Raw genomic sequence first — 26,583 nt, forward strand, 5'->3', positions numbered from 1 at the left:
GAATACAGAGTTCCCACAGAGTCAGGCCTTTAGGAAAGCCAGAATTACCTACTGGTTCATCCTTTACAAGTCTTGCAAGAAAAATAATTTACTCAGTTATTTTTCATCAGACCAAGTAATTGTAGCCGGGTTCTTGAGTCAGTACTGGCCTATATGATACCTTTTTGATTATGGTTTTTTACCTCATGCTGCTGTAGCTGGTTACACTCCAAAGATTTCCTTGGATCAGTATATTATAGATTTTTTTTCTCTTTCCTTGTCTCCTAGGACCCTTGGTAAGTCCTGCTAACAGTGCCTATATTTCTAATTTTTATCATTTATACCATTGGTATGCCTAATTCTGCATACATTGACTACAGGATGAATTAAATTAGTCACAATTTTTATTGTTTTGTTTGTTTGTTTTTGTTTCATTTCATATTGTTTTGAGGTATTGAACCCTAAGTTTCATGCATCCTAAACAAGTTTACTACCATTAAAGTATACCCAAGCCCATGGTGGAGATGTTCATACCACAATTAACAACAAAGGCTTTGAATTATAATTTTTACCTCCAGAAAGCTGGTTAGTAAACATCTGCCAGAATACCACACCCTACTCTCTAAATGGGAATGAAAAAGCCTTTGGGGCCGCTTGGCAGGAATCTGACATGGGCCAAGGACAAGGAAGTAGGCTTCAGGAAGGAATCTGACATTAGGCTAGAACAAAGAAGTAATTTCAGGCAGGAATCTAAATCTTAGGCTAGAACAAAGAAGTAGGCTTCAGACATGAAAATGACCTTGGGCTAGGACAGGGAAGTAGGCTCAGATACTTTGATCATCCTGATAAGCCCTTAGAAATAGTGATCACAGGGGTGTTCATGTAATTGGGTTTAACGCCTTGCTTGTTCTTTGACTATTTGTGTTTATTGTCTTGTTTGTTCCTTGACTATTTGCAACTATTGTATTGCTAGACCCTCAACCTAGAACTGACCTTAATACATGCATGTAATTAAAATGTTATAAAAGCAAAATGGAGGAGGGGGGATGGGATAAGGGTTTCTAGGGAGGGGAAACGAGGAAAGGAGATGACATCTGAAATGTAAATAAATAAAATATCCAATACAAAAATAAAAAAGAAAAGGTTCAGTGACTCCCGAACTGTCACAACAGAATCCCACGCTCTAATTTGATGCTTCATGATGAAGAGAATGCTCTAACTTACTGTCAATATCAATGCTACTTATTCTCTTTATATAGAGTTTTGAGTATTTGTTGATTTACTACTATTTGCCAGGCAAGAATTTAGATTACAGAACACTAAAATGAATAAAAGTTTCCCTCCAGGAGATTATAATCTATAGAAGTAGATACTTGGAAACAGGAGGAAAACAGGGAAGGAAAAAAGATAACACACTGAGCAGAGAGACACGTGAAGTCAAATTACATCACTGTTGCAAAGACTGTATTGAAGAAGTTTAGGATCGCTGAGGGTAATGCCTGGAGGGTGACTAACTACACTTACCCATGGAGCCCCAGACCAGCTGCTGGGGCTTACTTAAGCTAACCCCAAGCAACTTACTTCTGCCTCCAGCTATGGCAGAACCCCTCGTAATGGTTGGAAAGTGTCAGCAAAACAATTTGCATGACTATATAAACCACTGCCTTTTGTGAGGTGTACAGCTAATAAACATAACTAGTTTTGTAATTACACTGACTGAAGAACATTGAAAGAGACCGTTTACTCTATCGGCCTCAAGAAAAGGATTTCGACCCTTGGCTCCCTTCGATACTGACAGTTATTCTGTGGGCCCTACTTTACTTCAGAGTTCTTTACTTTGAACTTGTAGGCATTGGTAATCTTTCATGAGTAGGATATTGTTTATAAGGCCAAATTTTAAATTTAAGTCCAATGTCTATGGCTTTTCTCTACCTTTCTCACACACAGATCACACTACCCTTATCAGGAGACACATCTAACAAAATTGCCCCTGACAATTAGGGCTGGTTTTGTAGGTCCAGTGAAATGTTGAAAGTAATCACTGTGAGAGCTTTAAGTACTTCATGGGGACAAAAACTAGCTCTTGTGAGAGATTAACTATAATTATGAAATTTTCAAAAGACAGCATATTCTCTTTTTTAATTATATAATATAAAAGCACAGTGGCAAAAATCCTAGTATTCCTTAATTGACTGCAGTAGAGGCTTTGTCTCTGCTCTCTACACTGCACCCAAACTGACATCAGAAGCCTTGCCCATACATTTTACCTCTCTCACTCTTCCAAAGGTTGTTAGTCCTGTTTTTCCCCTAATCTTTAGGTCAACACATTGATTTTCCTTCCTGTCTTAGTTATTGTTTGCATTCTGTGCTAAGACACCATAAACATGACAGTTAACTGGAGAAAGAATTTATTTGCACTTACAGTTCAGAGGGTGAGTTCATGACTATAATGGTGAGAACAAGGCACAGACAGACAGAGATGGTGCTGGAGCAGTTGCTAAGAGTTCCCTTCCTGATTCACAAGCATGAGAGAGAAAGCTATCAGGGAATGGCCTGGGCCTTAGAAACCTCAAAGCCCACTCCCAGTGACACACCTCCTCCAACAAGACTATACCTCCTTCCCAAACAGGTCCACCAACTATAGACCAAGTATTCAAACATATGAGCTAACGGTGGCCATTATTATTCAAACCACCATACCCACTAAATGTCATTAAAGATTCTGCCAAAGATTACTTGATACATGAACTTGCTTTGTTGTTACTGATGATAGTAATGTTTTCTGCCCATTGTCTTATAATAGTTCCTTGGCCTAGCATTTTCCACACAAAAAAATTACAGTATCTAGTATTTGTTAGTAATATTTAAGATTTGTTAAATTGAAGCCAAGCATTGTTTGAGGAAACTCATATAATTCTTTATATGAGAAGTTCATGTACAAAGATAGGAGTACCAAAGTTGATGCAATGCTATAGAAAAAAATAGCTCAAATTACTCAAAACCTTCAAATGAGGATGCTGAAGAATATGGAACTTTTGTTTTAAAAATTCAGTTTTTATCAACTATATCTTAAAATTTTAATGATATAAATCTTTTCAAGAGAGCTTTGCAGGCACAGCTACTTTTCACTAATTTTAGATACATTGAAAGAACATTAACTTTTCCAGGTCTCTTCGAAACTCCTAAGCATCTAGAACATCCTGAAGAATGCTAATTTCCTGTAAATTTTTGCATTCTTATTGTAGTCTTTTTGATCTGCTTGATAGTAACATATAAAGCATAAAATATTGTGAGGAAAGCCTTGTCCAAGATTTTATTTATCTCCAGTCGGGGCAATCTTCAGCTGAGATTATTAACTTCATGTTTTTGCTTCACTAAAATGAACATTCATTGTTAACCTGTCAATTGTATGCTGCCTGACAAATATTTAAAAACTTATTTGATGCATAGTGCCAAGACAACACCAACTATTTCCTAAATAACTCAATTTACTTATTAACATTTACAGCTCATTATGGGGTATAATAATAATTTAATTGCTTTTATATCACTTAAAGTTTATAGTTTTGTCATTCTTTCAATTAAAAATACACTAAACATTTTCAATGTTAATTATACTATCAGGTCATAATAGTTATTGGGGAGATTAAATTGTATATGTGATTGTTTTGTTCTAAGTATATTTATATTATCTCCTTTTTTTTCTGTGAGTAGATTTTTTATTCTTCATTGTTTTATTCTTTGATAGCTGCATACATGAACACAATGAATTTTAGCCATCTTCATCTTCCATTGCCCTCTCCAGTACCCTCATTCCCACTGAAATCTGTATTTGCAACTCCTCCACCTTTATTTTCATGTCTTCCTTAGCTACTGAATTTTATTAGAGTGGCTTGCATGAGCTTGAACAGAATTTTATTTACTGGAGCATGAACAACTTATCAGTAGTTGCTCTATGGTAGTAAATTACACCCTGTCTCTTCAGCAGTCACTGACTACCAAGAATCTCCATGAGTAAGTGCCCCAGGCATGATGACTTTCAAGGTCCCAGTATCCAATGGGTCACGTTTGGTGAAATTCTGTGTCATGCCAGGAAGACGTCTTTCTACACGTCTTCTCTTTCTCTGACTCATGTATTTCCAGCTCCCCTTCCATGAGTCTTGGAGAGGTGATACAGGTGTCCCAGTTAGGGCCCAGACTTCCCTGTTGGAAGGATGCTTTGTACACTGTATTTTTTATGCACTATTACACATTAACACTTATTCTCAGTACTTTGACCCGGAATGCGTTTCCGCATTAACTTCTGCCCATTACAAGGCTCAAAGCAGCACTGATCTCTGGATATAAATGAGTATTTAAAAGGCTGTTTGACAACATGTTCCTTTAGCAAGAAAATAGGAACAAAAAGAGTAGGTTTCCCGCTAAGGCTCAAGATCTCCGCAGCCACCAGCTTTTGCCTAAGGTTACAGTGCCAGGCACAACTTCCCTCCTGTGGAATGAACCTCAATCCAATCCGCAAACAATTGGTTACTGCCCTAGCAACCATGCCATGTTTGCATCAGAGTCATATCTTGTCTAGTAGATCATTATTGTTGTTCATAGGAGTCATGGCTGCGTAAGACTGTTGATGGTCTCTTTGCCCAGCAGCCTACGTTCTGGCACTATGAAACACACACACACACACACACACACACACACACACACACACAGAGCGTAATTTTAAATATCTTTTTTCTTACCTTTTAAATTTCTCAGTCTGTTTGTTACATATCTAGCTGTGATTGAAGATGAAGTTATATCCCTACAGTAAACATGCTTAGTTGCTTGGAATTAAACAGAATAGTACAGTCTTGAGCAGATTATGGAATGTCATCAAACTACAGCTTTCAGCTAATTTCTGCTCTTGATACAAGCTATACTTTTTAATTACTTTTCATTTAATGACCTTATGCTTTATGTACTGCATGTTACCATGTGATATTTTCTAAGAATCTATTGAGAGTCCTTTTTAAGTTTTTAGCCCAAGCTGGCCACGAACAGTTATCCTGCTTTATCTTCTAAGAGACACAAATTGAGGAAGATACTTTCCTGATCTTGAGCAGTTTGTTTCCATATAATATAATATAATATAATATAATATAATATAATATAATATAATAATGTGTACATATGGATAGATATACATGTATACATTTTTTTTCGAGACAAGGTTTCTCTGTATACTCCAAGGTTTTCTTGGAACTCGCTCAGCCTGTAGACCAGGCTGGCCCCAAACTCTGCATCTTTAATTCTGAGATTAAAGGCATACAATCCTTTAACTAAAACCTCCCAGCTCCAAATATAATATTTAAAAAACATTATCTCGTTTTCCATTTAAACTCTTGCTATGACCAAATATTGTTCTAAATACAGGCATTATTGATATCCATGGTTTTAACAGTTGAAAACTGAGACACTCAGAGAAGCTATTGGTCTATGAAAATAAACATAGTAATTTATATGGCTAGAATTTAGATGAATGATTAAATCTCATTTAAGAAGTTTGGCTCTTAATGATTGTGTATTGCCTCTACTTCCTACTACATTTAAAGGTTGTCATTTTCCATTTGAATTCAGATATGATAGTCTCATGAGCAAAAGCAAGTAGAGAATAAACTGCTAGACTCCTTTTCTATCTAATTATGAACTATCTCAAATGAATAGTATCAGGTAACCTCTCTTTTATTATAAATTATGGGAAAGAGAAAGTTCCTTTCAGGTACACTTCAATATTTATTGAACAATTAAAATATTTTTGTAATTGGAATATTAAAAGATGTGAGTAAGGTTAAAGCTTTCCATGTATGCCTCAACTTCTTGTCAATGTACTTAAATAATTTAGTAAAAAGAATAAATATAGTCCATTGCAATTATTCACACATATATTATTTAGATGTGCAGGTGAATATGTAAAAAAATCTTGAATCTACATATTGAAATAATACAATAACCTAAGTAAACTAGCACTTTTAAATAAATATATTTGAAAAAGAATCTCATGAACTAAATTTGTACCAAATAAGTGATGATAAGTAAACAGTGTTTACTCTTGCTAATAAATAAACACCATCATTCTCTTTATGTAGACATTTCCTAGGGAAAGAGACAGCAGATTTTTAATAATTTAATTATTATTTTTAAATATTTAATGTTGAAAGGTGGGGTGGACTAAAAAAGCCATTTGCCATCTAACTTAATTATATTAATTTCTATAATAATGAATTTGCTTATTACTGTTTTATGGCATCTTAGAAACAATCCTTTTATTTTACATTTATTTGAAGAGTTGGTTTTTAAATAAAAATTTATATAGCTAGAAATTGCAAGGTCCAGAAGGAACAGAACAAGTCATTGTATATGATACAAGCTATGGCTACTTGCTATTCAAGTTGTATTAGCCAAATGTTTGTATCTATCAAATATTTATGTTGGACCACTATTTCTGATGGATTTTTACTAAGTAACAAGTCTTCAAATCACAGGGAGTGGTTTATATAAAATACCTATTTTTCAAAAGATTTATAAAACTTGCCAGCACCTATGATTAGAAAATTCTCAAAAACTAGACTAAGTAAGGATTTTTCAGCATAAGGTGTATAATAAGCAAAACAGAAGATCCATTACAGGTATTCTCTTATTCAGTAATTTTGACATAGCAGCAGCCATATTGGGCGATTTTAGAGGAAAAAATCCAGCTTATTTTTTTTTTACATTACACTAAGCATAATGTAACAAAACACATATTGTTTCTAATTTTCAAAACAATTATGCAAGATTGGTATGAATATTCTTGTCATTTTACACTATGAATATTAAAGATTAAATAATCTGCCCAGATTTGCTCAGCTATTGAGTGTCTCCTTGATTATAGGCTTCCAGGCTCCGAGGTCCATAGCCTTTCTTTCTTTCTTTCCTTATTTTTCCTTTGTTTTAATGTTCCAGATTGACAACTCTTGGCCAAGTGATTTTTTTTTGTTGTTGTTGTCAGTAATAAAATTACATTGTGTCCATTAGTTTTAACATTAAATGTATTTTATGAGAATAGGTCATTAACATAAAATATTTATGTTGGTTTTCAATTTGCCAGAATATTTGAGTGCCCCAGGATCCCTTGCACCCTGGCTGTACCACTTAACCATCTAATTATTTCAATTCCAGGAAGATTGAACTATTGTAAATAATGGTTTTTTTTCTAATATTTCTAGGATTCATCAAAATTCCAGCAACTGCTCAGAAATTAAACTTCTCTTTTCTCTTTGCTTTTCTTGAAAGGCTTAGTTTTTCATCAGTTAGGTTTTGTATCATCTCTAGGTTTTCTGTGAGGTGCGGTGGACCAAAGAGAGCTGAGGACTGCTAGAGTCGGTCTTTGCAGACCAGCTACAGAGACAACTTGGCTAGAGTTTTTTCTTTCAAATTTTAATCAGAAATTTAAAAGTCGTGCTTCCTGTTGAGCCAAATGTTTATTTCCTAAATTTTAGCTAAATGTTCTTCCCTAAGGCCATTGCTGCTTTGGAACCTTTAATGGCTCTTTCTGGGTGTGGTGAAAAGGCTATGATGCCTGCCAAACACAGAGGGTTTGTGTAAATTTCTGTTTTAGGATAATTTCCGTCCACCTTTGTTTTTTTATATGCAACTGAGTAGGTATTGCAGTACCCTCCTCGGACAGTTAAAGTGCTGGGATAGGAGCGAGCTAACGATTGATCTGTGTGCTGATACTGACGGCTTCTGCGTATTTGTCAATCTGTGTCAACAGTATCGCTCAGGATGGGATCCACATAGAGGGGCAGATACTGTTTCCACTAAATCCTCGGACAGTGATGTAAGTGATGTATCTGCGGTTTCAAGGACTAGTAGTGCTTCTCGTTTCAGCAGCACAAGCTACATGTCCGTCCAATCAGAGCGGCCGAGAGGGAACAGGAAAATCAGGTAAGAACCCTTGGGCAGTAACTGCCCTGTGTATGTCAGAGGATTTTATTTCTGTAGATAAACATGAATATTTTTCTAAAGTATTGATGTATATTGTGTAAAAAGCAATACGATAGTCTGTATGTATTATTTTCTTTTATCTTTGTCAATTTTTATAGAACTGATGACAGTTCTAAGTTTTAAATTACTTGAAATAATACCTTTATGCTTATAACTTAAAAACTAAACTGCAATTGTTAGATTTTTATTAAACCAAAATGGCAGTTAACTGAAGATGTGAATTTCGCATTCTGTTGAATATGACGAACAGTTATCTTGGAGAGTATTTTTTCTGATTGAATAGATTCTATTAATTCAAGAGAAAAATATTGCTTTTTTAATAGGAGGCTTTCCTGCCCTCTTGACAATATTATAAGTACATGGAAATAAGTACATGGAAAAAATTATTCACTGTCTCTAGAAAATTTAGTATATGCTAGTCTTTTAGTTCCCACTTGATTATTGATTTGTATACAGTGGAACTCTCTCTCATGGAGAGGCTGCAGCCCTAGCTTCCCATGTCATTTTGTAACTGAAGATACAATTTTAAAACGACCATGAGGAGGTCTTGCTTGAGCAGGTCTTGCTGACTAGTACATAACGCATTCAACATTAAATTGATCTTAGTTTCACCTCAGTTCTGATTGTCTTCATTGTCTCTGTTTCATTTCACTTACATTGTTCTTGACGTTTTCTCTTTTGTGTTTCTTTGCATGCTTTCCATTTGTGTTTCATTCAAAGACCCAAGGGAGGAGACGAGGGAGGGGAAGGAGGGCTTAAGCGAGAAGAGCCAGATCAGAAGGAGCAAGAGGCAAAGGTGGAAGTGATTAGTGAGGATGGGACAGGGAAGGAGATGACAGAAACATGCCCTAAGGAGAGAAGCAGAGAATCAGGAGATGAGGAAAAGGCACAAGATGCTCCTGAGCAAGGGAAGGAGAGAGAGCAGAGCAGCAAAGAGGACTTGCAAAGGAGTCTCTCCCAAGACGACGACAGGTAAAGCCACTCGACTGTGTGGGTGCTTCCCAGTAGTAATATGCGTCTGTCCTTTACTTAGGTATTAGTTCATTTCCAGAGTTATCTGTGTTACTTCTAACATAATTGATTAATACACTAGAAATTATCATCAGAGAGGTTGGCTTGCCATGTCATTGATACATATCCGCTAGATCTGGGGTCTGGTTGATTTTGCTTACCATCTTTTTCTGAGAAGACAATCAAAGTTGAGTTTGGCTTTAGTTTGTGTTCTTAGCATGAATTCACAGTGTAATTTCCCCAACTTCTCTCTAAAGATGAGTAAAAGGGGATTTTGCAAATCCTTTTACCTTTAGTGGAGACTATTTGGGGAAAAAAGGTAACATCCTTAAAATAAAGGATTCTGAAGGGCCTAAATGTTTTAACATAATTTATATTAAAAAAATTGTATAGCAGAAAAAAACTTCAAAAATGAGTGAAATTTAGATAAAGTTTAATAAGTCTCTATCTCCTTTGAAAGTTGCTAGTTTTCTGGGATATTCTAGTGCAGTCTGGAGCCTGAGAATAGTTAGAAAGCAGAGGCAGTATTCATATTCTGGCATTCGTTGTTCTTATTAGTCTTGTTTGAAACAGCACCTCACTCAGCATCTTAGCCCATGCTGGACCTGAATTTGCTATAGTTAGCCCAACTAGTCTCAAAGTCATAATCCTCCTGCCTCAGTCTCTGAAGTTCTCAGACTTCAAGCATGCACCACCCTGCCCAGTCCATGATTCTCTGAAAAGAAATGCTTTTGGAAGACAGCCATGTTAGATAATGCTCTTTGTAAGATGCACCCAGTTAGATAAAACTGCAAAAACAGGAGCATGGCTCAGGCAGAGAGAAAACACAATCAGTAAAGCATAAGAACGATGGCTACTCCGTAATGGAAGCCGCCGAGTCGTTCAAGGGGTACAGCGGACGGTGGAATCAGCGGCGTGCAGCCAGACCTCCTCTTCTCATGATGAAGAGTTTGCTTTAATTACATCTATGTAAGACTGAAAATTGCAAATAATGTCATTTTGAAGAAGTCGAGTTTTCCAGCAGATTTTGATTTTTATATTACACAAATTTTACTTGAAGAGCAAAACCTATTTATATGTCAATTTTAAGTTACATCAAAACCCAGTTGCATATTGAGCTTTTCCCAAAATGAAAGAGACGACAATTGAGGTAGTAGTTTTCTCATTTAGCATACAATTCAGTTGTGTATTTTCTTTTGTTTTTCAGCTGTATCTGTGTTCTATTAGGTTTTATAGCATTCAGAAAACATAAAAATGTATCTTTAGTAAGGCACATTTTGTGATTTGACTCTAAGCCAGTAATTTAAAGTCTGTTGCTGTTATATATCTAACTAGGTTATTACATTGAGTTATCATATAATTAAAACAACCATATCCTGATTTGTGAAAAATATGATTATTTCATGGCTAATTCTTAGAGAAAAACTTCCTGAAAGAGACATTCTAATTTCTTCCAAGTGCATAGCAAAACTTGAGTCTTGTGTGTTTTCTCTGTGCTGTTCAGAGAAGCCATGAGCCATTGCAGTTTGCCTTTAGTTTGCAGTCAGAGTTTCTGACTGCCCACCTGACTTGGTGGGCAGGAGCGCAGAAGCTTATAGCCTAAACTCTTTACTTTTAAAATGCTGCTGTCACCAGTTTCTTTAGGGTAAAAGTACATTTTATTTTATGAGGATAAGGAGATGAATATATTCCTAGCAAGGCACTGTCTGTACTCAACTTTCTGTGGAGTGCTTGGGGACCTGTAAATTTTAGATGGCCAGGTTGATGTCTCTAGGCAACTTATATTTCTTAAGATTGCAGGAAGATCATACAGTTTTTCTTGAGTTTTGATAAAAATTCGAGTTTTATCAAAAAAAAGAGTGTCACTGTTGAGTAGTTATAGCAGTTCTAGTCCGTACCACACCGACTTTGATAAGCAAAAGTGCCACAGTGATTGCTCCCTAGTATGCACTGCTTAGACTGTTGAAGGATGTCTGCTTCAGTACAAGACTATATTGCTCACTTGTAGTGAGTCATGTTACATAAATTCACTAAATGTTTAAGAGGAAAATGGATAGCAAAAATAAGTTTTAAATGATTGATTCCTTAAATGTTAAGTTTTTGTAATGTGATTTATGAATGATTGCACTCATACTTAGGTGTATTTATACACAAATGTATGTAGATCTGGTAGACTTTTCCCATCACCTTAATGATCACATATGGTATACTATAAAAGGTACAAGTGTATTCCATGCATTTGTGTTATATAATGTGGGAAGAGAGAGCAATCCCTTGGAAGAGATAGAGAGAAATGACTCATTCAGCCAGTCTATGTTTAGAAAGAATTTCTCAGGTACTGAACTGATAACTAGGACAGCAATGAAATGAAACATTTCTACACTGGAGGGTAAATGGTTTCTTGGTAAAAGCCTCACTGATAAACCTGACAGAAGGCACCAGGCTATAAGAAGGGGGACTCACTGATAAACCTGACAGAAGGCACCGGGCTATAAGAAAGGGGACTCACTGAAAACCTGACAGAAGGCACCGGGCTATAAGAAAGGGGACTCGGTGCTCAGAGAAGAGAACTTAAACCATCTAGGATGGAAGTCAAAACCCAGACAATGAGAAGGACACTTTTCAAACTCAACAATGTCAATAGCTTTGTGCCTAAACTAAACGTTATCCATTCTTCCATGACCTATTCTGGGGACACAAGACAAAGATTAAAAATTAGGGAACTTTTCATAAGTTTTTATTAGTAGTATATCTATAAGTGCTACACTAATATACTATTCCTTTTTAATGAAGATTACTCTTCTAACAGAGAACGTTTTGGAAGAAAAGATCAGTATAGGTTCAAGTTTTCATGATTACTTATTTATATAAAAGAGATTTATTCTATTAATTAGTGAGGCAGGAGAGTAATTGTTAATTACATTCTTAGTCAAAGGCATTGCAGATGGAATACTAGTTTTACATCGTGTTTTACGTTATAGTTAAAACGTGAAAACAAACTGAAACCACTTTGATGGGGAAGTATAGATCAGGAACAGTGACTCACGCCAATAATCCCAGCATTTGAGAGATTGAATCAGCACTGTTACCAGAGTGTAAAACTGTAATACAGTTTACTATAGTCTGTGCTACAGAGCCTTACCCTTTTTTTAAATTAAAAAATAAAAGAAGATGGAGGTGGAGGAGGGGCCAGGAAAAGGACTAGCAGCAATTTTTTTGTGTGAAAATAACTGTTCTTCAGACTGTAAAATGTGTGTTCTCATCTTCACTCTGTTCTGGGTACCTGCCCACTTTACCTTGTCAATGATTCCTACCCTTTCCCATCCACACTAGACAGCAAACAGGAAAGTCAGCATCTGTCATTCTGATGATGTGGCCTTATAACTCTAGAGGTAAGTGGTTCCATGATTAGCCAAGACCACAGGAACAGTTAATCACGCTTCTATCAGCCAGAAGATGTTTTCAAATATATGCGTCATTAGTTAATACAATAATACTTGACTTATTAAGTTCATTTTTTTTGTTTGCTGAGACTGTTTTTCTATGCCAACTCATCTCAGGGAACACAATGGACTATCCCCTTGTATTTAGTTGCATAAATGGCTTGTGTTTTTAGGTTTTTGTTTTTCAATGGAAACACAGCTTGTCTATAGTAATATGAGACATAATAACCTTGTTTAATTCTTGTATATAACACTTATGTAAGAACTTAAAAAGAAATATAACTACTTGAACACCACCCCTAACATTGTGATTCTGTATATTTAGAGTAGGGTCCAGGAATGTCTATATTAAAAAGGAATGCCCCCCCGGGAGATGACGCTGTCTATCTTCTCTGTGGAGTTACTGTGTTTTCTTTTTTTATATATATATTAATCATTCCATTCATTTACATCTCAAATGATGATATCCCACTTCCTGGTTACCCTTCCATAAGCCCTCCCATCCCACAACTTCCCTCCCCTTTGCCTCTATGAGGGTGCTCCCACCCACCCATCCTTTCCCACTCCACTCCTGCAGCATATCTCTAGGGTGGGGCATCAAACCTTCTCAGGACCGAGGGCCTTCCTTCCCATCAGTGTCAGACAAGGCCATCTTCTGCTACCTATGTATCTGGAGCCATGTGTCCCTCCCTGTACAGTCCTTGGTTGGTGGTCTAGTCCCTGGAAGCACTGGGTAGTCCATCCAGGTGATGTTTTGCTTCCTATGGGGTTGCGATCCCCCTCAGCAACTCCAGTCTTCCGGCCAGCTCCCCCACTAGGGTCCCGGACTCAGTCTCATGGTTGGCTCCAAGTATCCACATCTGCATTGGTCAATTATTGGCTAAACCTCTCAAGGAGCAACCACACCAGGTTCCTGTCAGCAAGAGCCTCTTGGCAATGACAACAGTGTCGCGTTTGGTGTCTGCAGATAGGATGGATCCCCAGGTGGGGCAGTCCCCAGATGGCCCTTCCTTCAGTCTCTACTCCATTTCTTGTCCCTGTTCTTCCTTTGAACAGGAACATTTCCAGGTAAAAAACTTTGAGATGAGTGTGTGGCCTCATCCCTTGGCCAGGGGCCATGCTTATCTACTGGAGGTAGTTTCTACAGGTTCTATCTCCCCTTCTCTGATAAAATCATCCCCATTGGGTCCTAGGAGCCTCTCATTTCCCTGGCTTCTGGGACTCTCCTGTGGCTATCCCCAGTTCCGCATCCCCACCCCCCATATATTTTTATTTGATTTCCTGACCCTCTGTACCTCTTTCCTGTCCCCTCCAGTACCTGATACTGCCCCCTTATTTCCTCTCCCTCCTCTCTTCCTCCCAGGCCCTCCCTCCCTCCATCTCCCACAATCATCCTTTTTCCTCAATGCAGGACTGAAGCATCCACCCCCTGGTCCTCCTTCCTCCTAAGCTCCATATGGTCTGTGGGTTTTATCATGGGCATTGTGAGTTTTGGGGCTAATATCCACTTATCAATGAATGCATACCATGTGTGTTCTTTTGTGTCTGGGTTACCTCACTCAGGATATTTTCTAGTTTCATCCATTTGCCTGCAAATTTCATGAAATCATTGTTTTAAATAGTTGAGTAGTGCTCCACTTTGTAAATGTACCACATTTTCTGTATCTATTCCTCTGTTGAAGGACATCTGGGTTCGTTCCAGCTTCTGGCTATTATAAATAAGGCTGCTATGAACATAGTGGAGCATGTGTCCTTGTTATATGTTCGAGCATCTTCTGGGTATATGCCCAGGAGTGGTATAGCTGGGTCCTCAAGTAATGCTATGTCCAATTTTCTGAGGAACCGCCAGACTGATTTCCAGAGTGGTTGTATCAGCTTGAAATCCCACCAACAATGGAGGAGAGTTCCTCTTTCTCCACATCCTCACCAGCATCTACTGTCACCTGAGTTTTTTATCTTAGTCATTCTGACTGATGCGTTGTCTAATGAATCTTGAAATTAGCTTCATGAGTTTCTGAAAAATAAAGCATCTGGAATTTTGATAAAGCTTGGAAAATCACCACCATTTGCACTAACTGTTTACTTGTGTAAAATTTTGTAATTGGTGTGTGTGCTGTTACATGCTGGAGAAAGACTTTGTGGAGCCAGGCCTCTCCTACTTCCCCATGCACTTTTGGAATCAAACTCGAGTCATTGGGTTTATACCGCAAGTACCTGTGGGCTGAGCCATCTCCCAACACAGAGGATTAGTGGCATTTTTAAGATTGTTTTTCAGTTCACATCATGAGATGTTGTTTCATTTTTTTTCTTTACTTTCCTGCAGTTATATTTGTATTTTTATGTAGTTATATACTTCTTAAAAAACATTTACTCTTTACATTTTGTTTTTGGTGCTGTTATAAATGGAATAGTATCAACATCATTTTGGGATCGTTCACTGCTAGGATCTGAGTACAGTTGATCGTTACTGATTTTTTCTACTACTGCTTTCTGTGACTCTGTATCCTGTCTTCTGTCATTTAAGGTCATTGTACATCCAATTTCACAGTCTAAAACCTTTGATATTTTCTCATGATAATTGACCTGACTAGACAGCCACTCTAATCTTGAGTAGAAGTAGCTCATGAAAGTCCATTTAAAATTACTTTTGCATTAGCTATCAGAGCTTTTTGAGGATGCTATCTCTTAGTGATACTCATCCATTTTAGAATAACCAGCAGAAAACTTTCTTTTAAAACTTTCTTTCCATCTAAGAGCTCTGGTCATCTTCTCTGTCACAAGAAATACTAAAGTCAGTATGTAGTATTAGATCCATTATTTTCTCCCAACGTATCAAACAAACAACCCTAATAGATAGCTTCCTCTCTCTTTTTCACTCTCTCGGAGTCTGGCACCCCATAACTCACACTTGTTCGAAGAAGAAAGCTGGGCGTCACTCTTTTCTCCACTGAGCATGTCACCGTCCCTCAGTCTCCAGGTCTTGCTGACTTTCTAATTAATCGTCACTGACTCGTGTCTATTTTTCTAACACTATTTATGCTTTCATAATTTAAACTTTTTCTTTCATGGGTATTACTAAAAAATTCTTACTTTTAAAAGCTCATAAATCTAAATGTTATATTGACAATATGGAGCATAAGCAGTCAATTTTTATGAAGTATTAATTTGTGAAAACAGTAAAAAGCTATCTTCACTGAATACTGAACAAACAATGGATACATCCTGGAACATGGTCAGCTAGGCAAAGGCTCAGAGTATTGATTCATACTATAAAATGTTGCCAAAGCTTGCAGCATTTATACCAGTGGACCATCTAAAGACAAAGCTCATGTTACTTATCACATTTGTAGTAAATGTCCAGAAGCGGGAGATTTACTAAAATAAAAACATAGTGTTACTCTATCTGTAAAAACGTTCACTGAGTTGCACAGGGTTTCAGACTGGATAAATGTTTCAGTGGCTGCTTTTATGTGTCTGTGTGGTATTTTTGTTTGTGGGTTCATTACAATGAAGTGATCTTTATTTTTCAAAAAGTAAATTAGTAGCAGCTGTGTTTGAGGTGAAAGAAGAATGCAGAACGACTGGTAATGTACAATGTTTTGTTCTGTGCTGTTCTTTCCTGAAGTAGATAGACTCGATGATTGCAGAACTCTGCTCATACTTAAAAAATCGCATGTCTTGAAAGGATAATGTTCATAATATGTTTTAAATGCTGGAAGGAAGAAATATTTTCAATAAGTATGTAGATATTAAAAATTCAAATGTTTAGTTTATCAAGTATATTTTCTTTAGTCTCAGCGTGTGTGCCTTAAAAGCTAGCTTTCTCAAATGTCCATTCATCTCTTCTCTCATTCTTAAATACACATTTCTCTTCTTACAATGCAAAGAAGGATAAACTTTATTTCCAAGAAAAAGTGATAAATTTCTTCTTTTTGTAGGCCCATTTTCATCTTTTTCTCATAGATGTTATCATTGACCTGGATTTGTATACTCTCTACATTAAAATTTTTCAGCAATCAAACTAGAATCATAAAATTTAGGTAATTAAATATAAGAAATAGCTCTAATCCATCATATTATTTTCTATACACGGCAAAGCTGAAAGTGCTTACCATTTGTCTTGGACAGTCAGTTTCCAGAGTGGGCTAACGGAGAGTTGAGATCTGCTCACGGTCGAGGAGTCGTACATTAGAAGGCACAGCTAGTGAAGTGTAAACCTGCTGCTGGTGGATGAACTAGAACCAGAGGCAGGGCTGGGGCAGTGGCTCAGTAAAAGGAAGAAGAGGTGTGGGATGGAGGCCTTGATGGACAGCCATGGAAGTGGGTGGTTGCTACATGATCACCTCAGTTTTCTCAAACAGGATCTCGCTATGGAACCCTGGCTGGCCTCAAACTCACAGACATCGCCTGCCTCTGCTCTTCCACTGCTGAGATTAAAGCAGGCATCACCATGCCTAGCCAGATGACTTTTAGTAGATTTCATAGGAAAGTTTCTCAGAAAAAAGTCATGCTTTACTAAAAAATGGTTTTCCTCTAGTTTACTACTTTATAATCTCATATGTATCTATAATATTCTTCAACTAAAATCTTCCCTGGTCCCAGTCTCCTCTCAGCCTTTTCCTCCTCCCACCAGATTTCTTCTTCCCAAGGGCCTCTCCTACTTTTGTGTGTATCTGTATGTCTGTGTGACTCACTGTATTTATTAAGGATTGACTGCATGAATAAAATAAAATTGACTTGAATAGGGGCTATGTGGCACTTAGGAATATAATTACCCCTCTCCCTGCAACTTTTAACTTGCTGAAATTCCTTGGGAGAAGTGGAACATCTTTCTGCCGTCCATGATGCAGTGTTGATGGTTGCATGTTGTGCAGATAAAATGTTTTTTATGAGTGGGTAGCTCAGGAGCATGTTTGAGAAACGTTTCTGGTTCTGGTATAATAGGTATAAGGCCCCCAAAGGACACCTATTAAATTATTGTGTATCTTTTCATACACATTTTGATAGGTTCCTCTTACAAGTTTTTTTAGTATCTATTGTTCATATGACTATGAAAATTCTATCTAAAATCAGTCAGCAGTTAAGTATAGATGGACAAATACATAGAAACAAAGCCTTTTCTTTTAAATTAGTGGTGTTCAAGTGTATTCTCAGACTAGTTAATCCTGTGAATTGATAGTGGTGTGTGTGTGTGTGTGTGTGTGTGTGTGTGTTTTAATTAGTCCTTGGTCAAATAACTTTGAGAACCACTGTGTATGCTGTCAACATTAGTAAAATGCATATTTTGAGATGTCCTATAATAAAATCATTTGAATTAGTGTTTTGTAGTCACTATGATGTAACTATTTTATGTAATATTTTTGAAATTTATTTCTGAGGGTGTAGTTAAAGCTTAGTGATATGCCTTAATTTTATATTTTTTAGATTTAGCTTGTATTTTTAAAGTAGAATAAATATTTTGTTCTTGGCTTTGTTTAAATAAAGAATTTAGAACTATCCAGAAATCTTTAGACCTTAAATAAGTAAGCGGATAAGTAAACTATGAAGCGAATTAAAAACTCAAATAACAATTCACAAATACAACAGGAAAAGTTATCCAAAGAATATAAAATGAGATTTATTTATAAAAATAATGACACTAATAGAAGAACTTCATAAAAATATTATACATAATTCAACAAATCTTATAAACACTGAACACTTTTGCTGATTTTCACATATTTGACAGTGTAATTCATTGTACTGTTTGGAAAATCACATTAATTAAAAACAACTCAGAACACACTGATATGAAACAGACAAATGATGCGTGTTCTGTATTTTCCATACTTACATCAACATATTGACTTGAGACCACTAGTTACTTAGATTAAAATGTATCACCCTAGAATTCTATTGTGCCGTATGTGTGTGTGTGTGTGTGTATCTGTGTGTGCATGTATGTGTGTATAGACTGAACTGTATCTAACATGCTTAACAAATCTTTCCTAAGTGCCAGCTGTGCAAACCGCACCCACTCTGTTGTTGCTATTATGTTTCTTTGTTGTTTCTCACTTTGGAATTTTTCAGCATTCACACTTACGTGGAGATTATGAGTCTGTTATTCACACATAAAATATTTTGTATGCTATTAAACTTTGCCCACCTTTTATTCAAATATGCCTCCTTGAAGAAGTGACTCTATTCTATACATTATAGAATAAAATATTATTTTATTCTATAAACAAATAAAATATTATTTTATTTGAGGCAAGAACAAATAAAATACTATTTTGGCCCAGAAAATATTTATTTTTTCAGTTTAATAATAAATGAGTACTTTAAGGAGGTATTTTTATATCTTTATTAAGATAATACACAGTTATCTCCATTATTCAATTGTACTTTTAAAGTCTTCACTTAATAGGTAATAATGTTATTCTGTCATTTGCAGAGTACTTCATTGGTTAAAAATCTCATTTTATGAACCGTGTATATAAACATATGACATATGGATGTCTTTATTTCTAATGTGTGATATTCACATATATTTTCACATGTATATATATTTGTTATCAGATATATGTATCTTGATATATCATGGCACTTAAACAGTTAATTTAAAGTGATAGAGTAAGCATGAGTATTTATATCTTGAGATGAAGATGCTCCTGATTTTAGATTCTTGTACCACCATTATAAGGAAAATATAGGATGGACTTAGGTTCATTCTGTGCAGTGTTTATCACAACAAAAATGAAAATCACCCATATTTTACTGGTGTTTTTTGGGGGGAACAATGACACTGTGATGCTGAATTTCACCTTTCTAGAGGTAGCATCTGTTTTTCTCTGAGTGCCTCCGTGTAGCTCCTTCATGAGTATCTCCTAAAAACGGATGAAGGAATGTCTGGATAGTTCTAAGAGTAAAAACTTTACAAACTAAAGAATTAGATTAAACATACTGCTCATTTTCTAATCATTTAACTGGTGTGATATTTTATAATTCCTATAGTGATGATTCTTAATTTATTACATTTATTTACTTTGTCTATGGGGGATGGTGGGGTGTAACACTGATCATGGGGGGATTGGAAGATAATTTGCAGGAGTTGATTCTCTTCCCACTCTGTGTGACTGGTGAATCAAACTCAGGTCACCAGGCGTGGCAGCAGGGGCTGGTGTCCTACCTCACTCCTCCCCACTGCCCTTCCCTCCCCTGCCCTCATTATTGATTGCACAACTTTTACCTCATGATCCATACTCAAATTCTTAATACATCATTTCTTTTTCATATTGAATTATTGGCAGAAAACCAAAGGTCATGATTGAAAGGCCCTTTAGAAGTTATTTACTACTCTGAAATAAAATAGAAGTTCTATAATATTAGGCTCATAAATAAACCACTAGGAAAGAAATCGTAAGACAAATGCTCTGGCTGTGAAAAGCAGGAACCCTGTGTATCTAGTCTCCTCCCCTGTGTACCTGTGGAGAGCTGACTATGGAGTCCTGAGCAGTTACTCTCTATCTTATGAGCCTGACTTTGGTACTTATAATTAATACAGGCTTTTCATGACTAAACCACTCCTATTTACCTATGAACCTGAAAGGGCCACTTTCTTAGCTTTCAGAGTGATCATGAGTGAATTCATTTTAAATTATGCTTTGAATGTCTATGTTGTGCATTTGTTTGTATTTATAGCATATTTCACATTTTTAAAAACTGTGAAGAAATTGAAAGGAAGGATTTTGTCCAGAATTACTGTCCTAAAATTAAGCAATGTTATGTTTTAACCCACTGGCAAGTAAAGTAAACAATTGTTTGTATCGTACATATATGTGTGTTTATTATCATATGATCATACTTTCCTCTCGTTATTGTAATTCTTCACAATTTTCATAAACTTTTTATATTATAACCCTAGACTGATGATCTCAAATTATATTTTTGTATAAAGAAAACTATCAAAATTTATACGGGGCCACAAAATATTTAGTCAGTTTAGTGATTTTTTTTAATCTAAAATTGTCAGCTTTTCTACTGCAATGTGACTTAAGTATAATAGCATAAAATGTATAAATTTGACCACAGAAAAGGAAAATACCTTATTACCATTAAATTTATAGAAATTATCAGTGTTGTAACTGGAGTAATTAAGATGAACAAATCTGATTGCTGAAGACCTGGGCTTATCTCTGGCAAATAAATCATTTTTCTGATAAATAAAATTCTTAGTTTATCTAATTTCATTTTTATTGGAAATAATCTTGTTAGCCAAAGTTTAATCACTTAAAATTGTAATTTACATAAATGTATGTGATAGTTTGAATATTCGTGGCTCGTCAGAATGGCACTATTAGGAGGGATGACCTTTTTGGAAGAGGTGCATCACTGTGGGGGTGGCCTTTGAAGCTCTGCCCACTGTGTGAGATTCAGTCTTCTGACTGCCTTCTGATCAATATGTAAAACTCTTGGCTCCATCTCCAGCACCCTGTCTGCATGGACGCTGCCATGATAATAATGGACTAAACCTCTGAACCTGTAAGCCGGTCCCAATTAAAAGTTTTCCTTTATAAGACTTGTCTTGGTCATGGTCTCTTCACAGCAATGGAACTCTAAGATAGAAGTCAGTAGGGACTGAGGTATTGCTATGATAGGCCTGACCATGTTTTTGTGGACTTGGAAAGTGGTAGAATTTTTAAGTGGGATTTATTGGGCCATCCTAGTAGGAATATGGAAGACATCGGTGCTGAGGGTGATATGAACTGTGGGGGCCTGGTTCAAGAGGTTTCAGAGGCAAAGAGTGTTAGTGTGTAGCCTAGTTTTGTTTTTGTTTTTTTAATGGTAAAGAATGTGGCTGCTTTTTGCTATTGTTTGAAGAGTGTACCTCAGGCTAAGTCTAAGGTGAAGTGAATCAGATTAATTGCATTGACAAAGGAAATCTCAGAAAAGCCCAACATTCACATTAACCCTCTGGTTAACTTTCTTGAAGAACATTTTGATTAAGCATAGTAAGATTAGAAAGGAAAAATACAAAATGTTTGGTTCAAGTAATAAAGGGACACTAGGAAGTGAAATAGAGCTGCATCCTGTGTTCAAGGAGATAAACAGATAAAGAGAGTGATGATCTCAAGGAAAGATCCCACCCGGCTAAGCTTATTGTTTGTGTTTGCAGTTGGACAAGGAGTAGTTATGTTGTGTTATGTGTTATTACCTGGTTTGTTATTATTTTGACTTTTAATCTGGTATGAGCTACAATCCAGAAATGGAGGGCTCACTTGTGATCCAGATCTTGAGGCTTACAGCAACAGATTTCTGATTCAGATCTTGAGGAATAGTGACCATGAAAAGCTTAGACCCAGGCATGGTGGTACATACCTTTAATCCCAGGAGACAAAGGCAAGCAGATCTGTGAGTTCAAGACCAGCCTGGGAGCAAGTTCTAGGTGAAGAAAAGCTTAAGTCCAGGAGTGGTGGTACATGTCTTCAATTCCAGCACTCAGGAGACAGAGCCATGCAGATCTCTGAGTTCAAGGTCAGTCTACAGAGCAAGTTCCAGGACAGTCAAGCTTAGTCAGTGAAGGAATTGGAAAACAGAAAGAGCTGGTGATAATGTAATAGAACAAGGCATGCCATGTTCCAGCTCCAGCAAGCAGCAGAACTCGGCAGCGTTGGCCATGTGGCTGTAAGGGACTACTGGGACAACAGATGCCATTTAGCTGGAGCTAAGAAATCATCAGTGATTAAGAAGAGAGCAACATCACTGAGGTGAAATCTAGTGTTTGCTCGGAGCACAAAGAAGCTGTGCACTAGGGATAACCAAGCTTGTACCTTGTGCTACAGCTGGACTTGGTAATATGTAAGAGTCACCCAAGTGGTACTATTTTTGAAGGTACAAAGGGAACATGGGGAGCAACTGAGGCTTGACACCCTGAGAGGCCAGGGACGGCCACTGTTGCAGGTACAGCTTTAGATGCAGTTGACAGCCCCAAACTGAAGAGTTCATGCAAAGAAGTTGAGGCTTGACATCATAAAGGGAACCTATGGAAGGCTATTGGTGAAGCCTAGATGAAGTGGAAAACCTTAGCGTGTTGCAGATGCTAGTACCATGTGATGATCACCAAGAACAGCAACAGCCCTGGAATGGAGTAAACCAAGCCCTAGAATGCTACAGAGGGCAGAATTGGAGGTGTGACACGAGCCCTTTGGAGGATCCCAGAAGATCATGAGTGGATCCCAGATATTGGAATAAGAGGCTGTGAAGCTGAAGTTGCCTTGGAGATGCCAAGATTTTTAAGATGCCAGAGCCATGGGATACTGACAAGGAAACCTGCTAACAGGGAGTAGAACCAGCCCAAGAGAAAGAATTGTGTTGCATTCAACAATGCAGAAAGGAGATGGACTTCAGACATGGAGATGCAGAGTTTTGGGGTTGCCTAGATAATTTTTGGTCTTGCTTTGACCTAGTATTTCCTCATTATGACATTTTTCGAATGATAACATATATCTTTTGATGTTGGACATATGTGATCTGCTTTTGATTTTATAGGGAATTACAATTAAGAGGTTGTATGAACGTTGGACCTTTAAACATTGTTAAGACTGCAATAGACTATGAGGATTTCTGAAGTTGGACTATGCTATGACTAGGTATGGCCCCCTGGAAGGTTCATGTGTTTGAACAAGCCTATGGGGGCCAGGGAGTGGAATGTGATGGTTTAAATATGCTTGGCTCCTGGGAAGTGGCACAATTAGGAGGGGTGGCCTTATTGGAATAAGTCTGGCCTTGTTGGAAGAGGTACATCACTCTGGGGGTAGGCTTTGAAGCGCTGCCCACTGTGTGAGATTCAGTCTTCTTCTGACTGCCATATGCTCTTAATGTAGAATTCTTAGTTCCATCTCCAGCACCATGACTGCTGAGATGCTGCCATGCTTTCTGCTGTGATGATAATGGACTGAACCTCTGAATCTGTAAGCCATCCCCAGTTAAATGTTTCCCTTCATAAGACCTGCATTGGTCATGGTACCTCTTTTCAGCAATGGAAACTTTAACAAAGACAATGTATAATATCTAATAGTTTTTAGACTTTTATTTAAAAAAGACTTTTAACCCTAATAACAACTGTAGGCTGATATTCTTATGAATTAAAAATAGAAATATTGTCTCAAAGTATTATTTACAAATTACAAAATCCTACTCTATTTTCTTATGTGTAATTAATAACCAAAGTAAACCTGTATTACCATAGTACCTGCTAGACTAATATAGTATTTTGTTCTTCTTAAAAATTAGAAATAGCCAGTGTGGAAAATAACTTAAGATATGTAGTTTTATCCACACATGAGAAAAAATACTTCCTCCAGGCTCATTCTTTAGTATCTACTCTTCAGAATAACTCAAGCTACAGCTGAGCTAAGAATACCTGTGGACACAGGTTTTTTTTTTTCTCTTTTGTTGTTGTTTTGTTTCTTTGTTGTAGTTGTTTGTTTGTTAAAGTTAATATTTTATGTATGTTTGATAGACAAAAAATTAGTCATAAAATCTTATCTAAACTATATAAAGGCAAAATAGTCAAGTAAGACATTTTAACAAGATCAGTTCCCATTAATTGATGCTAGAATTCCTTAAGTGTGTTTTTTATGCCACTAGCAAGAATATCAGATGAGAAAATTCAGATGCAGATGACCAGCTCTTCTTGCAGGCCTATCCATCCTAGGATGCCTACCTAGGGCTACAGCTGTGTACTCTATTCTTTAAAAGCCAGTCACTTTGGTGAGTAGTAGAATTTGAGGGCTACTCTAATAATGCATCTGGAAATGTGTTGTGTGCCTCCTGTGTACTCTCAGTTGGACAATGTTTATAATTTAAGAGTAAAATTTAGTGTGTGGCTTCCTGCCCACCTGCCTTGGGTAACTGCAAGTTTCTGTAATTACTCCCCAGAGCTTTGCCTAAGAGGAGCAAATCTGTCCTATCTGTAGTAAAAGGAGCTGAGACCCTAAGATACCAATCAGCCCTCTGTTGTTTGTCTGTTTACCCACTAAAGGCAAGGAACATTTTAACTTACTAGCCATGTGAGTGTGTCATTATTAAACATGAAAACGAAGTGAAGTCCAAGGAGTTACGTCAAAGGACGAGTGGTAAGCAGCTGGAGAACAGAGTGGAGACAGTGAGGTATGAGCAGCAGCCTCACTCAGAGGGAGACTGAGCAGTGGAGGGCAGGCTGAGTCCCACACCGTGCATCTCTAGGTGTTCTCAGCAGCCACTGGAAGGACGGTAGCCTATGCCAGCTCTGAGCTATTGTCCTGGGTGAAATGGGAAGTGCATCTTCTTTCCATCGAGTCTATGTCTAAGTAAGACTTACTGCAAGACAGTCACACAGACTACATGGCTTGGTTTTGGTTTTGGGGTTTTTTTTTTTTTTTTTAGATACGTGATTCTAACATATGCCTGAAGTTTGGGATTTCTCAAAATATTTACATTTATTTATTTACTTATTACTAAATTAAATCTCTCTCTGTGTGCGTGCGTGTGTGCGTGCGTGCGTGTGTGTGTGTGTGTGTGTGTCTTGTGGAGGTCAGAGGACAATTTATAAAAGTTGATTCTCTCTTTCTACCATAGTGAACTCTGGTGATCTCCTCATAGTAAACGCATTTTCCTGCTGAGCCATCGTGTTGGCCCCACCCCAACTCTTTTGATTCTTTGTTCTATATTTAAGTGTTATAAAATTATTCAAATTTTAGATTATTGAAAAATGTTAAATTATGTATCAACAGCTTATAACAATGTTTAGCATAAATGTCGTTGTTGCTGCTATTTGAACCTAAAGAACCTATTTACATAAAATATCATCAAAGAGTAAATCTTTACAAGTGAGTGTCATTGTGCATGTTCTGAGTACTTACCTCTGGCCAAGTGTGGTAAGTATCTCACTTATTCCCCAATTTTCATTTCACATTCTCTTAGGCAGTCAATTATCCCTGTTTTCATAATGAAGAAACAGTACTTGGAAAGGTCAGAAACTGACCTTTGTGGTTTTGACTTAAACCCACATTGACATGGGTCTAGGGGTCACTGACTGCGAGTGGCGGCTCCACTCCAGGATCGGCGTCTCAGCCAGCAAAGGCTCTTAACACATTTTATTGGTTCATAGGATTATTTTGTTTCTGTGTTTGTGTGTGTGTTTGTTTGAAAACAAGGTCTGACACTGTAGCTCAGTCTGTCCTGGAACTTACTCTGTAGCTGAGGCTAACCTTGACAAATGGTAGTCTTCTTGCTTACTCTCAGGAGTTTCTAGTGAGATTTCTTCCAAGGATTGTTGTAAAAGTTGGGTTTTAGTTGTTGGCTCTAATCGTTATCCGGTAATCAGAGCTCTAGTTTGTACATCGGTCAAAAAAGGCAGGAGAAGAATGTTTAACAAGGGGCAAACATTCAATACATGGTTGACAGTGTTAGAAGCTATTGTCTGGATGTAGAGGTAAGATTAGGGTATTTTGTTAGAACCTGAAAATGTAAATAAAGCACTTCGACAGCATAAATAATCGTTGGCTTTTCATTTCTTTCCCTTATTTTTGATTATTTCATACATGAGTACAATGTATTTAGATAATTCCCCCATCTCTCCCTTGACAAGAAATGCATTTACACACAGCTATTTTGCTCTTTCATAAACTTCCTCAGTACTTTTCCAGATACCTATGCAGTGGTACTTTCCGCATGAGACGTAAGATCAATTTAAAGAATGTACAGTATTCCGAGCCAATTTTCATCAGAAACACTCTTGCAAGACCATTTGTGCTTATCAGCTAAAAGTTCCCAATTTTCTGAGATTCAGAAAAACAGAGAATATCTGCAATTGTTATCTTAGCAAAAAAGACTCCATTATTTCAGTGACTTTTGTAACGGACAGGAAAATGATGATGCCAAATAGTGTAGACTATCCACATATGTGTATGTGTGCATTATCACATATACACCCAAAATTAAATCACCAGGAAACATATTTACTACGTTACTCAGTAAGAGACTAACACTGGGCTGTACTAAAGCACAGAATATAGTTATATACAGCTATTTTATCCTTGGTGCTTATCAAGTTAGAAAAGCCATGCAGTGCTGCTTCACTGTGGGCTATGCTAAAGCAGCATCA

The 26,583-nt window shown here is 37.0% G+C and overlaps 1 protein-coding gene across 1 annotated transcript in view; it reads left to right on the top strand.

The window, feature by feature from the left end:
* Window positions 1-26,583, top strand: part of Rims2 (regulating synaptic membrane exocytosis 2) — a 463,872-nt gene that overhangs the window by 360,127 nt on the left and 77,162 nt on the right. The window contains exon 23 of the mRNA XM_028767117.1: window positions 7,772-7,944. Within this exon, the coding sequence (XP_028622950.1) occupies window positions 7,772-7,944 (173 nt within the window). The remainder of the gene's footprint in view (window positions 1-7,771; window positions 7,945-26,583) is intronic.

The sequence above is a fragment of the Grammomys surdaster genome, unplaced genomic scaffold, assembly GCF_004785775.1.
Source record: "Grammomys surdaster isolate TR1022 unplaced genomic scaffold, NIH_TR_1.0 63, whole genome shotgun sequence".
NCBI lineage: Eukaryota > Metazoa > Chordata > Mammalia > Rodentia > Muridae > Grammomys > Grammomys surdaster.